The sequence below is a fragment of the Carassius carassius genome, chromosome 45 (genome assembly GCF_963082965.1).
Source record: "Carassius carassius chromosome 45, fCarCar2.1, whole genome shotgun sequence".
Classification (NCBI taxonomy): domain Eukaryota; kingdom Metazoa; phylum Chordata; class Actinopteri; order Cypriniformes; family Cyprinidae; genus Carassius; species Carassius carassius.
The window spans coordinates 18,330,944-18,348,266 of NC_081799.1; the positions used below are offsets into that span (position 1 = coordinate 18,330,944).

At 37.3% G+C, this 17,323-nt stretch overlaps 1 protein-coding gene across 11 annotated transcripts in view; it reads left to right on the top strand.

The window, feature by feature from the left end:
- nbeaa (neurobeachin a) overlaps nt 1–15,282 on the top strand; it is a 147,097-nt gene extending 131,815 nt beyond the window's left edge. For 8 of the 11 annotated variants that reach the window (XM_059539867.1, XM_059539859.1, XM_059539860.1 and 5 more), the window contains 23 exons: nt 1,118–1,182; nt 1,329–1,437; nt 1,545–1,711; nt 1,818–1,942; nt 2,232–2,378; nt 3,247–3,383; nt 5,183–5,300; nt 5,382–5,484; nt 5,636–5,751; nt 5,871–5,983; nt 6,289–6,429; nt 6,563–6,682; nt 6,765–6,917; nt 8,833–9,000; nt 9,901–9,990; nt 10,517–10,709; nt 10,823–10,894; nt 11,359–11,514; nt 11,644–11,814; nt 12,500–12,601; nt 12,838–13,034; nt 13,123–13,274; nt 14,832–15,282. In XM_059539867.1, the coding sequence (XP_059395850.1) occupies nt 1,118–1,182; nt 1,329–1,437; nt 1,545–1,711; nt 1,818–1,942; nt 2,232–2,378; nt 3,247–3,383; nt 5,183–5,300; nt 5,382–5,484; nt 5,636–5,751; nt 5,871–5,983; nt 6,289–6,429; nt 6,563–6,682; nt 6,765–6,917; nt 8,833–9,000; nt 9,901–9,990; nt 10,517–10,709; nt 10,823–10,894; nt 11,359–11,514; nt 11,644–11,814; nt 12,500–12,601; nt 12,838–13,034; nt 13,123–13,274; nt 14,832–14,922 (3,006 nt within the window). In that variant the 3' untranslated portion in view covers nt 14,923–15,282. The remainder of the gene's footprint in view (nt 1–1,117; nt 1,183–1,328; nt 1,438–1,544; nt 1,712–1,817; nt 1,943–2,231; nt 2,379–3,246; nt 3,384–5,182; nt 5,301–5,381; nt 5,485–5,635; nt 5,752–5,870; nt 5,984–6,288; nt 6,430–6,562; nt 6,683–6,764; nt 6,918–8,832; nt 9,001–9,900; nt 9,991–10,516; nt 10,710–10,822; nt 10,895–11,358; nt 11,515–11,643; nt 11,815–12,499; nt 12,602–12,837; nt 13,035–13,122; nt 13,275–14,831) is intronic. The other 3 variants (XM_059539861.1, XM_059539865.1, XM_059539869.1) reach the window with 1 other exon arrangement.
- The last annotated feature ends 2,041 nt before the right edge of the window (nt 15,283–17,323 follow it).

A 17,323-nucleotide genomic window follows, 5' to 3' on the forward strand; every position in this document is an offset into this window, starting at 1 on the left:
TTTGAAGCTTTGTGCTTGACCTAAACCAGATCTGATTTCAGACCCACCCTACATTACGCTGAAGCCAATGTGGGTATCAAAGTATCACCGCATACTTCTGAACTTCCAAAACAAAATACATTCACATTTTATCAGTTCATGCATTCTCAAAACCAAGACCTTTGCTAGGACAATGCTCAACTGTTTGAGAGCTACAGTAATGTGTTTTTTGCTTCCAATAATGCCACTAAACTTCACGTATTTACGTTCCGAAAGTATTCCTGTTGTTTTTCACAGTCTTTATGTAGAAGTATCTGAAGGCTTTTAGTGTTTAGAAATAAAGAATTTTCACTTACCTTTAAGACACTCCATTGAAAATCCATCACTCTGCGCTATAATATTCTTTGCTTTCATTCCACACGAGGATAAATGTACTTTTCTCACCACTAATCAAACATTTTAAAACAAAATTATCATACAATTATATCTGGATGTCAGTATCTTATACAAGGAACCCTAGTGAACCTCTTTGAACTCTTCTGGATGATCAAGATTTCAGACTACTGCATCTCAGCAGGATTAGGAGCTTTGGGGTGTAGCAGTGGCCCATCCAGTGTTTGATGCCCTCTCATCTTCCTTTCCCCTCCCTCCTCTATTTCCCGTCATCGCTCCATCAGCACATATAGTATTACTGAAGCTCCAGGCCCTCCATTAGTGGCTCAGGGGACGAAACCGTACCCTAAATATTGATTGGCAGGAAGCAGAGGGTAATGGGAGCTGCCTGTGATGTGTCCTTCTAGAAGCATCTGCAGTGGATGCTAAGTGCATTCTGCCTCTCTTACTCAATAGTCACTCGCTTATGTGGCAAAGAGCCAATCAGGAAAGATCATCAGTGCATCTCTTCAGCAACCACATCAAGAGCATAAATCATCCACACTCAAAAAAGACACAAACATTGTTTTTATTATAGGGCCGTCAACTGATTAATCGTGATTAATCGCATTCCAAAATACTTTACATTTTTACATTTAACATAAATTACATTTAACACCTTGCAAATACATGAAAAATCATTTCATTGATGCATTTGAACATTTTGATTGTGACATTCCATAATGGTTGTTATGTGTGGTTTCAGGAGTGGCAGAACTCCATACAAAAGAACGCAGGACTTGCATTCATCGAACTTATTAATGAGGGGAGGTATGTTGTATACTCATTAAAATTCCTTCTCGACTGGATTTATGTTATGATTTTTATAAAGATCTGGTGCACTAGATAGAAAGGAGAAAGTGGGCATTGTTATAATGCAAACTGTTCATGTCATTTACATATTTCGCTATGCTCAGGCTTCTGTGTCACGCCATGAAGGATCACATTGTCCGTGTCGCCAATGAGGCTGAGTTCATCCTCAACAGGCAGAGAGCAGAAGATGTGCACAAACATGCTGAGTTTGAGGTCAGTCAGTCGGTGTGGATCGCTTGTGTCATGGGTTCACAGTTTAAATTCTTATCAAGCGTAAGGTATGATGGGAAGATAATTTCCTTTGCTCTGTCTTTTCATAGTCCAACTGTGCCCAGTATGCTGCAGACAGGAGAGAAGAGGAAAAGATGTGTGATCACCTCATCAGTGCGGCCAAGCACAGAGATCACGTGACCGCAAACCAACTGAAACAGAAGATCCTCAACATTTTAACCAATAAGCACGGAGCGTGGGGAACCATGTCACAGAGGTTCACAAACTCACAGTTTATAGTTAACCTTTGCTGTTGGAATTCCGTTTCTTGTTTTCTGGCCATTCATCACCTCTTTGCTCTCTCTGTTTATTTCCCACCTCAGTCAGCTGCATGATTTCTGGCGTTTGGACTACTGGGAAGATGATTTGCGCAGGAGGCGTAGATTTGTACGCAATGCCTTTGGCTCCACCCACTCGGACGTGGCTCTCAAATCTCTAGAGGAATACGGTCAGCCACAACACATTCATACACCTCAATCTAATTTACATTGCCCAAATATGTCTCAGAGACATTATACATATCCAAATACAGAACTTTATTTTTGTCTGGGAAAAAAAAAATACAAAATATAAACATATATATATATATATATATATATATATATATATATATATGTGTGTGTGTGTGTGTGTGTGTGTGTGTGTGTGTGTGTGTGTGTGTGTGTGTGTGTGTGTGTGTGTGTTATTTATTTTGTATTTTATTGTAATTATTTATTTATTTATATTCGTATGGGCAGGCCCTGAGGAAGAAGAGGGCATGAAGTCAAATAAGTCATTCCGTAGTCATTCGGTGGTCAATCAGAACCCTGAGACGGAGCTGATGCTGGAAGGAGATGATGACGCCGTCAGTCTGCTGCAGGAGAAAGAGATCGACAACCTTGCAGGTATTCAGCGTTTCTGCTGCACTCAGGAGGCTATTATTTACAAGCAGCCTCCTCAGATCCCATTGTAAGGGTGCCATGGCACTATTAAACAAATTAGTTTTAAATGCCAGCCCGCACAACAGAGCCGCTCTAGCTGCTTATGCAGGAAACATTTTTGTGGTGATTCTTTGATGAATTTTTTATGCATGTGCTAATGAATGCAACTGTACTTTATTCCCAGTGGCTTTTCGTCCGAGGGTATTTATCTCAAGAGGCAAGTTTGGTCCTTCAGTAAAAGCGTATGCTAATTAGTGTTTTAGCCCAGAACAAGATCTAGCCCTTCTGCCTTTTGATGCAAATCTCAGCTGAATCCGCACAAGAGTGTGATTATGAGCTTAAGTGCTACATCTGATTTTGTCTGAATGACTAAATTAACTAATTTAAGGCTTATTAAAGTATCCACTTATTAATTATCACAATGAGTCACTTACTGTATTTTACATACTGTGGCTATTTAATCATTATTCAATTAAACTAATTAGCTTGTTATTTCCTCAGATTTGAGTTTTTTGTTGGCAAACCACCTCTTTGAGACAAAAACATGATAAATCACTGAGCCTTAGTCAAATAACATTCTGATAACAGCTGATGGCATCACTAAAATGATCATTTTTAGGGACTAATAATGGTAAAAGATGCTTTTTAAGACCAGACGATGTAGATTTTCAATCTATTAAATGTTACATTTTTCAAAAAGAATATGTCATTTTCCAAAACTGGCCTTGAAAACCCAAGTAATTGGAAAATCTAACCATAATCACTGGACTAATCCAGGACTCAGGACTTTAAAAAGAAAAAGTGTCTCATTCTGTAGCATGGTTTCCTTCAGGTCCAGTGGTTTTGAGCACCCCTGCCCAGCTCGTTGCTCCTGTGATTGTTGCCAGAGGCACGTTGTCGATCACCACAACAGAGATCTATTTCGAGGTGGATGAGGATGATCCAACATTCACAAAGATTGATTCAAAGGTACTGTGTGTGTCACTGAGAATGAGTTCCAGTATATCTTTTACAACCTGAATTCCGGAAAAGTTGGGACGTTTTTTAAATTTTAATAAAATGAAAACTAAAAGACTTTCAAATCACATGAGCCAATATTTTATTCACAATAGAACATAGATAACATAGCAAATGTTTAAACTGAGAAAGTTTACAATTTTATGCACAAAATGAGCTCATTTCAATTTTGATTTCTGCTACAGGTCTCAAAATAGTTGGGACGGGGCATGTTTACCATGGTGTAGCATCTCCTTTTCTTTTCAAAACAGTTTGAAGACGTCTGGGCATTGAGGCTATGAGTTGCTGGAGTTTTGCTGTTGGAATTTGGTCCCATTCTTGACTTATATAGATTTCCAGCTGCTGAAGAGTTCGTGGTCGTCTTTGACGTATTTTTCGTTTAATGATGCGCCAAATGTTCTCTATAGGTGAAAGATCTGGACTGCAGGCAGGCCAGGTTAGCACCCGGACTCTTCTACGACGAAGCCATGCTGTTGTTATAGCTGCAGTATGTGGTTTTGCATTGTCCTGCTGAAATAAACAAGGCCTTCCCTGAAATAGACGTTGTTTGGAGGGAAGCATATGTTGCTCTAAAACCTTTATATACCTTTCAGCATTCACAGAGCCTTCCAAAACATGCAAGCTGCCCATACCGTATGCACTTATGCACCCCCATACCATCAGAGATGCTGGCTTTTGAACTGAACGCTGATAACATGCTGGAAGGTCTCCCTCCTCTTTAGCCCGGAGGACACGGCGTCCGTGATTTCCAACAAGAATGTCAAATTTGGACTCGTCTGACCATAAAACACTATTCCACTTTGAAATAGTCCATTTTAAATGAGCCTTGGCCCACAGGACACGACGGCGCTTGTGGACCATGTTCACATATGGCTTCCTTTTTGCATGATAGAGCTTTAGTTGGCATCTGCTGATGGCACGGCGGATTGTGTTTACCGACAGTGGTTTCTGAAAGTATTCCTGGGCCCATTTAGTAATGTCATTGACACAATCATGCCGATGAGTGATGCAGTGTCGTCTGAGAGCCCGAAGACCACGGGCATCCAATAAAGGCCTCCGGCCTTGTCCCTTACGCACAGAGATTTCTCCAGTTTCTCTGAATCTTTTGATGATGTTATGCACTGTAGATGATGAGATTTGCAAAGCCTTTGCAATTTGACGTTGAGGAACATTGTTTTTAAAGTTTTCCACAATTTTTTTACGCAGTCTTTCACAGATTGGAGAGCCTCTGCCCATCTTTACTTCTGAGAGACTCTGCTTCTCTAAGACAAAGCTTTTATAGCTAATCATGTTACAGACCTGATATCAATTAACTTAATTAATCACTAGATGTTCTCCCAGCTGAATCTTTTCAAAACTGCTTGCTTTTTTAGCCATTTGTTGCCCCCGTGCCAACTTTTTTGAGACCTGTAGCAGGCATTAAATTTTAAATGAGCTAATTAAGTGGATAAAAGTGTAAAATTTCTCAGTTTAAACATTTGCTACGTTATCTATGTTCTATTGTGAATAAAATATTGGCTCATGTGATTTGAAATTCCTTTAGTTTTCATTTTATTAAAATTTAAAAAACGTCCCAACTTTTCCGGAATTCGGGTTGTAATTCACACAGAATTACTGTAGAGTTAACGAGAATATCATCCAGTCAGAATTTCAGGATCACGCATTGGTATTGCTGACTTCATCATGCTGTCTTCTTTGCTAACCACCGTTCCTCTGATTGAATTTAAATGCTTTGCTTTTGCGTTTGTCAGGCGTTGGCATATTCTGAGGGTCTGCATGGGAAATGGATGTTCAGTGAGATCAGAGCAGTTTTTTCCAGACGCTACCTGCTCCAAAACACTGGATTAGAGGTCTTCATGGCCAACAGGAGTAAGATGCCAACATGTTTTAACATGTCAAACTGATGTTTAGTTCAAGGTTTTTAATGGCACTATTTTATTATCTCTTCAGCATCTGTCATGTTCAATTTCCCGGATCAGGGCACAGTAAAGAAAGTGGTGTACAGTTTACCCCGGGTTGGCGTTGGCACCAGCTATGGCCTCCCTCAGGCAAGGTAAGGCCTTTGGTGTAGGTTTTTTTTTATATTGAAACTGATTCTGTGATGTAAGATTAGTTTAGAAGCGGTCCAAACATTTCATTGGTAATTAACAGTAAATGTGTTATTTGCTAAATGATTGCTTGGTAATGTGCTGTTCCTCCCATAGACGGATCTCTCTGGCAATGCCAAGGCAGCTCTTTAAGTCATCTAACATGACTCAGAGATGGCAACGGAGGGAGATTTCAAATTTTGAGTACCTCATGTTCCTCAACACGATTGCAGGTAAGATGATTCCTATGATTGCAACTAATAGTTTAATCACTACAAGTGATAAAATGCATCAAATTGGGATACAAGTTACATGCTCACACACAACATTGTCTGTTGATATTTGTTTGCAGGGAGGACCTATAATGATCTGAACCAGTATCCTGTCTTCCCTTGGGTCCTGACTAACTATGAGTCAGAGGATCTGGATCTGACCTTGCCTGGGAATTTCCGAGATCTCTCAAAGGTATGCCAAAGTTTTATACCATTACCCATTTAGAACTACGCAAATCATCCAGAATTTTAAAAAATACCTGATTTTGAATTTCAGATTTTTTATGTCATCTTGTTTTATTGAAAATAAATTGGTTTTGTAACTTTATTAAACATTTAAGTAATCATATGGTAATATGCACATGTATATAAAAGTTTGGGGATGGTAAGATTATTATTTTTATTTTTTTTGTATTTGAAATATATTTTTATAATTATAAATGACTTTTGTTACTTTTGATCAATTCCCTTTTTCTCCTTCCTGTTTTGATAATATAGCCAATCGGAGCCCTGAATCCAAAGCGAGCCGTGTTCTATGCTGAAAGCTATGAGACGTGGGAAGATGATGGAACTCCGCCTCATCATTACTCATCACTGTACTCAACTGCGGCATCCACTCTCTTCTGGCTCGTCAGGATAGTGAGTCTTCACTATAGTCCAGTTATATTACATGGTCTCTCAGAACTCGAACATCTCAAAATTCTGCTTTTAAGAAAAGCTCTTATGAAAGTTGTTTAATCTGAAAGTGTGTGCCACTTCCTTCATCCCACAGGAACCGTTCACAACATTTTTCTTGAATTGTAATAACAACAAGTTCGACCATCCTGATCGGACATTTTCTGGCATTGCACGCTCTTGGCGAAGTTGCCAGAGGGATACATCCGATGTTAGGGTGAGCAAACATCTGTGAGGTAAAACGATTCTGTAACTGTAACTCTTCAACATGTTTGTCAGCATGCTTGTTTGTATGACAGGAGTTGATCCCGGAGTTCTACTACCTCCCTGAGATGTTTGTGAACAACAGTGGATATGACCTGGGGCTGAGAGAGGACAGGACAGCCGTGTGTGATGTGGAACTACCAGTCTGGGCCAAAAAACCAGAGGACTTTGTTCGCATCAACAGGATGGTGAGGGATGGAAAGATTATGTCTGTCTAAGCACCTTTTTTTGGTTCTCATTAGTGTGCATTTTCAGCTGCCTTTAGGAATAATATAGTCCAATTCAGCAATTGTTTCAAGCAGGGCTTGAAAAAGAAAAATAAATTCAGTCGGTTCACTCCGAGCAGAATTGATATTTTAACGTTTCTGTTCTGTGTTCCTCTGATATTATTACAGTTCCGAAACCGATTCGGGTGGAAGAAAATACCGGTTAATGATGTTCTTTTTAAAAAACAATATTCTTTGCCAATAATTTGCCTAATAATAATAATAATAATACAATAATAATAAAGTATAGCGTTTTCTTTACACAAAAAAAAGGAAAAAATAGAGATCTAACGCTTAGTCACAGCCAATACAGCATCATCTTCTCTAGATTTTGGCCAAATGTAAGCTACTTGAAAAAAAAATCTATCAACACTTCAAAGACATCAAACTATTTTTAAGATATTTAAAAATGTTTGCTGCATTGTAAAAAAAAAAAAAAAAAAAAAAGACACTTGTATAAGATTGCGTTTTGAGAGTGAAAAAAAAAACTGTCGTGGTCGTGGCTCGCGTCGCATTTTATCAGCCCTATTACTTCCGAAATAATGAAGGCTAAAATGCCTGTTGTCTAAAGCAAAATGTTTACAAACATTATAAAAACAGTTATTAGTTTCTCTCCAAAACAAATCCTCTAAAGTTTGGCTATGAAAACGTCAATCCAAAAACAAAGGGTGAAGCTGATGCCTACCTCTTTCATTCGGCACGAATCCAAATGTTTCCATGTTCTCGACGTATCTGGATGTTAAAATGTTATTTATTATATAGTGTTTGTACTTTCAATTATTATTATTTCAAAAAAACTTGACGGTAAACGGTTAATAATCGGTTAAGGAGCGTCGGTTAGGAAAAATAACTAAAATTAACATCCCTAGTCAGTAACCTCACAGTACAAAGAATATAGAATAATAGTTAATGTATAATAAGTAACGCTGTATATGCATACGAAAGTCGGACTCCAAATTTCATTCTAAGAATTATTTTTAGGTTAATATAGCAAATGAAAACTGTTCAGCTTCCGGGAAATTTGAGATGCTCCGCTATGCTATTTTAGTTCCCCTCACTCCACAACAAATCATTTCAATTAACAGTATTTAGAAAAGAACAAGAATTAAAAATAAAAGAAGCTATAGCAATATTAACGACAAACCAAAACTAATTAATTTAGGCTAAAACGAAACTCAAACCAACGTTGAGTTGGACATGATGGTGTGCAATGCCTCCAGCGAGCGGAGCTTCTCAAAGTTGGGAATAATCAAAGGAGAGCCGTAGGCCTCAGTTGGGCAGGAAAGGCTAAGCATTCTGGCACTTGAGTGTCGAATGCACATGCACCAACATCGAGAAAAAATAGGCCCTTTTTGCGCTGCAGCATCAGGCCCCGCATCTGGTCTTAATCCGGCCCTAAAGGCGGTGCATTGCCATTAGACTTACCTATGATGAGTTCACAGCTGAGCGGACATTTCACTCGTTGGCTTCAGCGTCGCATTTGCATAGGGGCATACTGATGGAATTCATGATTAGTTGTCAGCAAATTTCAAATATTAAATGGAACGATAAAATAACGTTATTAACCGGTTAATGGCCATTTCAAATTTTCGATTCTGTTCGGAACTATAAAATTTGATTTCGTTTCTGTTCCTGTCAAAATTTCCTTTGTTTCAGGTTTTCGTTTTAGTTCCTTGGACCGGTTCAGATCCCTGGTTTCAAGAATCAAAAGCAGCTCTAGATTGTAGAAAAAAAGAAATAAACTTTGAGCCTCACACAGCCTTTACAAGGCTAGTAATTTCTTTTTGCAGCCCTGATTGGTCCTTGTGTTAACCCTGCTGTCTTCTTCCTGTCTCAGGCGCTGGAGAGTGAATTTGTGTCCTGTCAGCTGCACCAGTGGATCGATCTCATCTTCGGCTACAAGCAGAGAGGACCGGAGGCCATTAGGGCTCTCAATGTTTTCCATTACCTGTCTTATGAGGGATCTGTGAACTTGGACACCATCACTGACCCCCAGTTAAGAGAGGTCAGTGAGGATTGATTCACCAGAGGATATCAAGCTAGGAACTTGTCCTGCTTGTGTGATGTTAAGCTGTGTTTTTGGTGGGGTTTTATTAGACATTGCTGTTTTTTTTAAATACTGATATTTTTCCAATACATTTTTTTAATTGACATCTTTACACAATAAAATTGCTTTGTTATTTTAGTAAAAAAAATAAAACAAGATAATGAAGACAAGCAAAAAACTTTCAAAGCTCCTAATAACAGTTATTACATATTTAATATTGCAATTATAACAAATAAACTAAAACGCTTGTCAATATAACAATCTTAAACTAATTCACTAATTAATAATAAGTAATCTTAATGTGAAGCATTTTAGTGATATCTCAAAAACGAATTATTAAATAAGAAAAAATATCTAGTATTTTTAATAAATAATAGTAATATTAAATGTCAATAATTAGGATTAATTATTACTGACACTAAGTGTTATTGACAAAACCCTTAATGTCTTAATAGTTAATCCTATTTTTTTAACTAATAATGTATTAAACAATTAAAAACAATTTACACAAATGTAAAGTATAGATAATAAAGTAAAAGACATTATAATTAAAATATTGAATACATTTTCCTGTAAACATTATTGTTTCCTGTTTAACACACAGTAGTGCAATGCTGTTTTTATTTATCAGTAAATTTGATATTAGAACCAATATTATATTGGAGAAAAAATCTAATTTTATATGATAATATTAAAGTTTCCTGTCAATATCTTTCTCTCATTTCTAAGCACAGCGTTTTGACAGCAGTGTTCAGTGTTCGTGTCCATGTCTGTAAATGTCTGTCAGATGTGAGGCAGCTCAGGGGTCTGTCAGCTAAAGATGTAACAGCTTGTTTTGTCTTTTTGTCATCTTTTAAGTCTACGGAGAACCAGATTCAGTCATTTGGACAGGCTCCATCACAGCTGCTAATAGAGCCTCACCCTCCACGCAGCTCCGCCATGCACCTGGTGAGACTTGATTATATCTCTTTTCAAGACACCTCTATTTGTTGTGATCTATATAAAAAAAAATTGATCAGTAATCTATATTAGATCTCTTTTAAATAGATCAATATTGCCTTGTTATTTGATTTATTACATCTTTTATCATGATTTGTCTTTGTTACTTTCATTTTATGTAGCTCAGAATTGCAGCTAGTTGTGTTTGGATAAAATAATTTTCATTTGTCCACACTGTAAATGCTAAATGCTGCCACAATGTGACAAAATGACAGTCCGGTTCTACATCAAATTTATATTTATCTGGTTCAGACACTGATTTACCCTTAGAAGGCTGTCTAGGGTGTTACACATATCACCCAGCCCTACCCCCTCCTGACGGTCCAAACCAGCCAAAAACTATATCCTTACCCAGAATCCCACCCTGTAGTTTTCACCTTGTTTGCTCCATTGTATTTTACCTTTCTAATTCCCTGTCCCTTCCTTCCCCCAATCTTTCCTCTTCCTCCTCCTCTTTCTCTCTTCTGCTCATTAGTGTTTCCTTCCTCAGAGTCCTCTAATGTTCAAGGACCAAATGCAGCAAGATGTAATCATGGTGCTAAAATTCCCCTCCAACTCTCCTGTCACGCACGTGGCGGCCAACACGCTGCCTCACCTCAGCATTCCCGCTGCGGTCACGGTCACATGCAGCCGGCTGTTCGCCATCAACCGCTGGCACAACACAGTCGGTGAGCACTACCATTTTAGGCGTAACAGTTCTCAGAAATCTGAGGTTTTCAAACCACCTTTTGTAATGTTTAGTGCAAGTTTATTTACAATGTTAGCATTATGTTTTGTATAGGTCTCAGAGGTGCTCCGGGATACTCATTAGAACAGGCTCATCACCTTCCTATTGAAATGGACTCTCTGATTGGTAAGTTCCTCAGATCATGTGACCATGTGTTTAGCCAGTTGGGTCACTAGGTCTGAAATCCGCTTGAAATCAGTTGTCAGTGGCATAGTTCACCCAAAAATGTGAATTCTGACATGATTTTTATATCTTTCTTCTGTTCAACACAAATGAAGATATTTTGAACAATGTAGGAAACCAAATGGTTTCAGTGCAGTTGACTTCCATTGTATTTTTTGCTCCATTAAATGAAAGTCTACGGGAACCGAAACTGTTTGGTTACCAGCTTTCTTCAAAATATCTTTTATGTTCTGCAGAAGTAAGAAATGCATACAGGTTTGGAATGGCATGAGGGTGAGTAAATTATGAGAGGATTTTCATTTTTGTGTGGACTGTCCTTTTACAAGTCTGATGAAACTTGGTTGAATCTTCAGACTCAAACTGGATATTTACCAATATTCACACCTGGTCTGTGTTTTCTTTCCCAGCCAATAACTCCGGCATTAGTAAAAGGCAGATCACAGATTTGGTGGATCAAAGCATTCAGATCAACACGCACTGCTTTGTGGTGACAGCCGACAACCGCTACATCCTGGCATGTGGCTTCTGGGACAAGAGTTTCCGTGTTTACTCCACTGAGACAGGTGCTTGTGTCTTTTGTGATTTTATGCCATTTTGTATGCCAACTTGAACATATAAAAGACTTTCACTCTTTACTACAAAAAAAAAAATGTCTGTGTGCACACATGCTCATCTACTCACTCTTCGTTTAGGGAAACTCACTCAGATTGTGTTCGGGCACTGGGATGTGGTGACCTGTCTTGCGCGATCTGAGTCCTACATTGGAGGTGATTGCTACATCGTCTCTGGCTCACGAGATGCAACCCTTCTGCTGTGGTACTGGAGCGGACGACACCACATCATCGGAGACAATCCCAACAACAGTGAGCACAATGTTTTTAAACCAAATGATCCAGAGTATATGAGTATTGCTTTCATTTACATAACTCAGTGCTCCACAAGGCTGCATACATTTAATCCAAAACACTTTAAAACAGTAATATTGTGAAATAAAAAAAATGTCCTGTGATGCAAAGCTAAATTTTCAGCAGACGTTACTTTAGTCTTTAGTGTCACATGATCCTTCAAAAATCATTCAATATGCTGATTTGGTGCTCAAGGTACCTTTCTGATTATTATTGAAATCAGTGCTATTTAATATTCTTTGTGGAAGCTGTTTCAAGATTCTTAGAGGAATAGAAAGTTATATCTAGTTTTGCTGTCACTCAGATCAATTTCTGTAATTGCGTCCTTGCAGTATTCATTTCTTAAAAGTAAAATCTTACTTACTGACTCCAAACTTTTGAACAGTATATTGTAAGATATCACATACATAGGACAAATTTTAATACTTAACATTAATGTTACATTCATAGAAAAATGGTCTCAGATTTTTTTTTTCTGAATATATTAAATTCATTCCTTTTTATTGCCTGCCCACCTACCTTTATCTCATTCCTAATATAATCTTCTTTATTATTTTTACTTAGGTGTGGTATTGAGTTTTGGTTCTGTGGCGTCTGATGAGATTTTTAGGATACTAGAAGCTGACCCTCTGTTGTATTTTAGGTGATTATCCAGCACCTAGAGCGGTTCTGACAGGCCATGACCATGAGGTGGTGTGTGTGTCAGTGTGTGCTGAACTGGGTCTTGTCATCAGTGGGGCCAAAGGTCAGTCTGAGAGGAAGCAATCTGAATATTATCTGAAATCAACTCTTTTCATACTAGTATTGGTTTCCGTGAGAGCTTATATAAACCCATTACAGTTAAGGAATTAAATGTCTTAAAGATGTTTATTAAAAAAATTGTGATTGTAATTTTTTTTTCGTAATTTCTCCCTATATAGTTTCTCTACTTGCTGTATAATGACAGAATTGAGAGTTTGTTGCTGTTGTCTTGTTTTACAGAAGGGCCGTGTTTGGTGCATACCATCACAGGAGATTTACTGCGGGCCCTTGAGGGCCCTGAGAACTGTCTCCAGCCCCGTCTGATCTCTGTGTCCAGTGAGGGCCACTGTATCATCTACTATGAGAGAGGACACTTCTGTAACTTCAGCATTAATGGCAAACTCCTGGCACAGATGGAGATCAATGACTCCACACGTGTAAGAGAAGACATACACATTGGGACAGAAACAAATAGTCATGAATCATATTAGTCACTGTATTAAATCTGCTTTTGTTTTCCCCCAGGCCATTCTGTTGAGCAGCGATGGTCAGAACCTGGTAACAGGAGGTGATAACGGCGTTGTTGAAGTCTGGCAGGCCTGTGATTTTAAGCAGCTGTATATTTACCCCGGCTGTGATGCAGGCATCAGGGCTATGGACTTATCCCATGACCAGAGGTGAGCACACCTGACCTAAAAATAATAATATACATATACTTTGAATATTAATTTTAACAATGTTTTTTTTTTTTAAATTAAAAAGTTTATATAAAAAAAGTATAATGTTTATATATATATTTTTTTATATAAACTTTTTAATTTAACAAAGAAAAACATATAAATAAGTTCTGTCAAACGATTAATTGCATCCAAAAAAAAGTTTTTTTTACACATTATATGCATGTGTGCTTTGTATATTTATTATATAAATATAAAAATATAAATACACACACGCATGTATATATTTCAGAATTTTTTTTTTCGATTTTATATATTTATTTATAATATAAATTATATTAATATAAATAAATACATGTAAATATTTTCAAAATATAAACTGTATGTGTGTGTTTATATATACATAATAACAGAACACACACATATGATGCAAACAAAAACTTTTATTGTGTATGCAATTAATCGTTTGACAGCACGAACATACATATATACGTTTATACATATATATATATATACAGTGGGGCTCGAAAGTTTGGGCACCCCTTGCGGAATCTGTGAAAATGTGAGTAATTTTCAAAAAATAAGAGAGATCATACTAAATGCATGTTATTTTTTATTTAGTACTGTCCTGAGTAAGATATTGTACATAAAAGATGTTAACATTTAGTCCACCATACAAAAAAATTGCTGAAATTATTAAAATAACCCCACTCAAAGGTTTGGGAACCCTTGGTTCTCAATACTGTGTGCTGTTACCTGATGATCCACGACTGTCTTTCTGTTTTCTGATGGTTGTGCATGAGTCCCTTGTTTGTTCTGAACAGTTAAACTGAGCAGCATTCTTCAGAAAGGTCGTGCAGATTCTTCAGTTTTCCAGCATCTTTGCATATTTGAACCCTTTCCAGCAGTGACTGTATGATTTTGAGATACATATTTTCACACTGAGGACATTTGAGGCACTCCAACACAATTATTTAAAAAGATTCAAACATTCACTGATGCTCCAGAAGGAAACACGATGCATTAAGAGCTGGGGGTGAAAACTTTTGGAATTTGAAGATCAAGGTAAATTGTACTTAATTTGTGTACCGGGAAACATACAAGTATCTTCTGTTGCTTACCAAGGGCAGAACTAAATGGGGAAAAAAAATCATATTTCAACAAAATAAGACAAATTTGGCCATCTTCATCATGTTCAAAAGTTTTCATCCCCCAAATCTTAATGCATATATTATCTGTTTATAAAGTGTTTTTTGTATTATAATGAAATTATAATATGTAGACAGTTTTTACTAGTTTTATAAAAAAATATATATAATATATAAAGTTTTTTTTCTATAACCTGTATATATTAATATTAATATTTTAGTATTAGTATTAGTAACTATTTTGCCTATAGTTATAAATATTTATATATATATTTATATATATATATATATATAATATATATATATATACATATACATACATATATATATTTTACATGCCTTAAACTATAAACATTGATATTATGGACTTTTGTCTTATTAATTTATTACTTTTTCTATATATTTGCAGGACTCTGATCACTGGGATGGCGTCAGGCAGCATTGTGGCGTTTAACATTGATTTCAATCGATGGCACTACGAACATCAGAACAGATACTGAGACAGAACAAAGAAAGACAGAGACAGGAGAAGAGAGAGGGACCTTGTTTAGGGCCCGCAGTTGAAGCAGTATGAAAGGTGGGGTTCATTTCCTGCTTGACAGATGATGGTGTCCCTCTAAATTCAGGGGGGAGTTAAACCCGGATGAAAACACAAGACATATCGCTAACGTTACTTAGACATTTAGGGTTGTCCTTCACTCCCCACCAACTATGATGAGTTGCCTAATGTCCTTTTGTCTGCGAAGATCATCGTACAAGATCGAAGCCAGGAGGACAGCAGGACTGGATGGACTGTACCGCAGTTCCCAGCAGAAGAGGCTTAGCGATAAACCACCAACAAATGATTTTTTGGGAGGGTTAGGGAGGGAGGGAAGGGGTACCGGGGTGGGATTAAGACAAAGCGGTGAATTTAGTCTTTGTAAATACCAACTGCAGTGGCACAGTTCTTCACTACAAGGGGATAAAAATCATACTTCCCGCTCGCTCTCCATTACGGAAGATCCCATAATCCTTTAATTTATTAATGACTTGCTGTAAGATATTGTGTAGTTCCAACGAAGCGATGATGACAATTTGGATGATTATAGATGAAGGCCTGCTGATTCACAGGGAGGAAGTGAACTGCTCATACCGGAAACAAGCTTCTCTTTCCTCTTTGTATATTTGGTAATTGTTTTGTCATATATGTAAATATTGTGATGGTTAGGAAAGCCAGGCATGTAAGCGGGCCATAAAAAAAAGAATATAGAGGAGAAAAAAAGCTACAAAAAAAAGAGAAAAAGAAACCCTCCCTCAATCACACATTTCATTATTTATGAAAAAAAAGAACAATTATTAATGTTGACGTTTTTGTATCAGACACATTGCACCGGTAACAACCCCTAATTTATCAGCGTTTCTTTGGTCTTCTAACACATTTTAGGCCTATTCTCCATTGTATAATTTGTGCATTGATGTTTGTTGTATTTAAATAATTAATATTATAATCATATGTGATGATTACGTTGTACAGCCACAGTAAGCAATATCCTTGTTGCCGAGAATGACTGCAGAAATGTGGTTTAATACGTGGATTGAGATCTGCATACACGAATACTGAGACAGTTTTTCATCCCCGTATTTAAAAAGTGTGAGTGAAAAGAGTAAGAAGGATATTTTTCAATCAACAACACTGATACAGAAATATAGTCGTTTAACTACAGGGGTGTAATTACTAGTCAGCTGGAAGCTAAGACTGAGTTCAGAAATGAAAACATGAATAAATTATGCAAGTAATTTCTTGATCTGCCTTTTCATTGGCCATTGGATGTGAATTATACATGAGACAGTGGCGCATACATAACGTGCAGGTCTGTCTCTGTGTGGGTGAATGGTCAGTACTGTATATTTGATTTGATTTGTACATTTGCTAAATATCTTTTGTTCATTTATTTTGCAAGGCCTATCTGATCATAATGACTGCATATTATTTAAATTTATTTTATTTTATATGTCTGCATCCTTTGTGGAGAGGAGAGGAATAGTCTTTGGCAGGAAGTAAATAATGGATGATTTATTTAGATTCAGATGTAATTTTTAAATTCAGTCCCCACCTGCTGTTTCATGCATTTGCTGCAACTTGAATAAGCCAGATTCTCACAGGTGTCTCTTAAAACGTTTAAATATTAATTCATGCCAATATATAGATCAATAACTGTAAAATAAAATTGTTTCCTTTTTGTCGTATTTACAATAAAACAGACCAAAACATCTTTTTGAAGTACTGGTGTGTTTTTCTTTAAACAACTAGATCTGAATGTCCTTAAAGACTGAATGTCATGAATGGAATGAGGTCAGTTAGCCTTTTAATGGGAGGGATACAGCTACGGCTGGAAGTAGGGATGTGACAATTAATCGCGAGCCGGTTTGAAAATCGATTAAAATATGTGGCGATTCAAATCGGTTGAGATGCTAAATAAATAGCAATTAATTTAGGGGTAGGAGTTTATATGAATCTGAGGGGAACTTACGGCCCATTCACATGGGGTGCCAGCATTACCGCTTGAAGGAGGGCGTTTCTGAAGCTTTATGCTAACACGACCATCATAGTGACAACAGCCAATCACATTAGTTTTCTGGTTTTGCATAAACGCAATTGGCTAGCTTCTGCACTAGGGTATTTGCATACGGTGATATGATTGGAAGACGCCTGCGTTGGCACTTGAAAAGTTTAAAAGTTTTCAACTTCTGCCGCAAGCAACGGACCCAAAGCAGCGTGACAGACCCACAATTCATTTTGCCAGCTCTTGACGTCACTCCATTCAAAGTAAACGAGAGGCATTGACGCTGACGCCCTGTATGAATAGACCGTTACTGTCTTTAGAAAGGTTTAGATGATATTTTTCTTTTTATCTTGCCTCT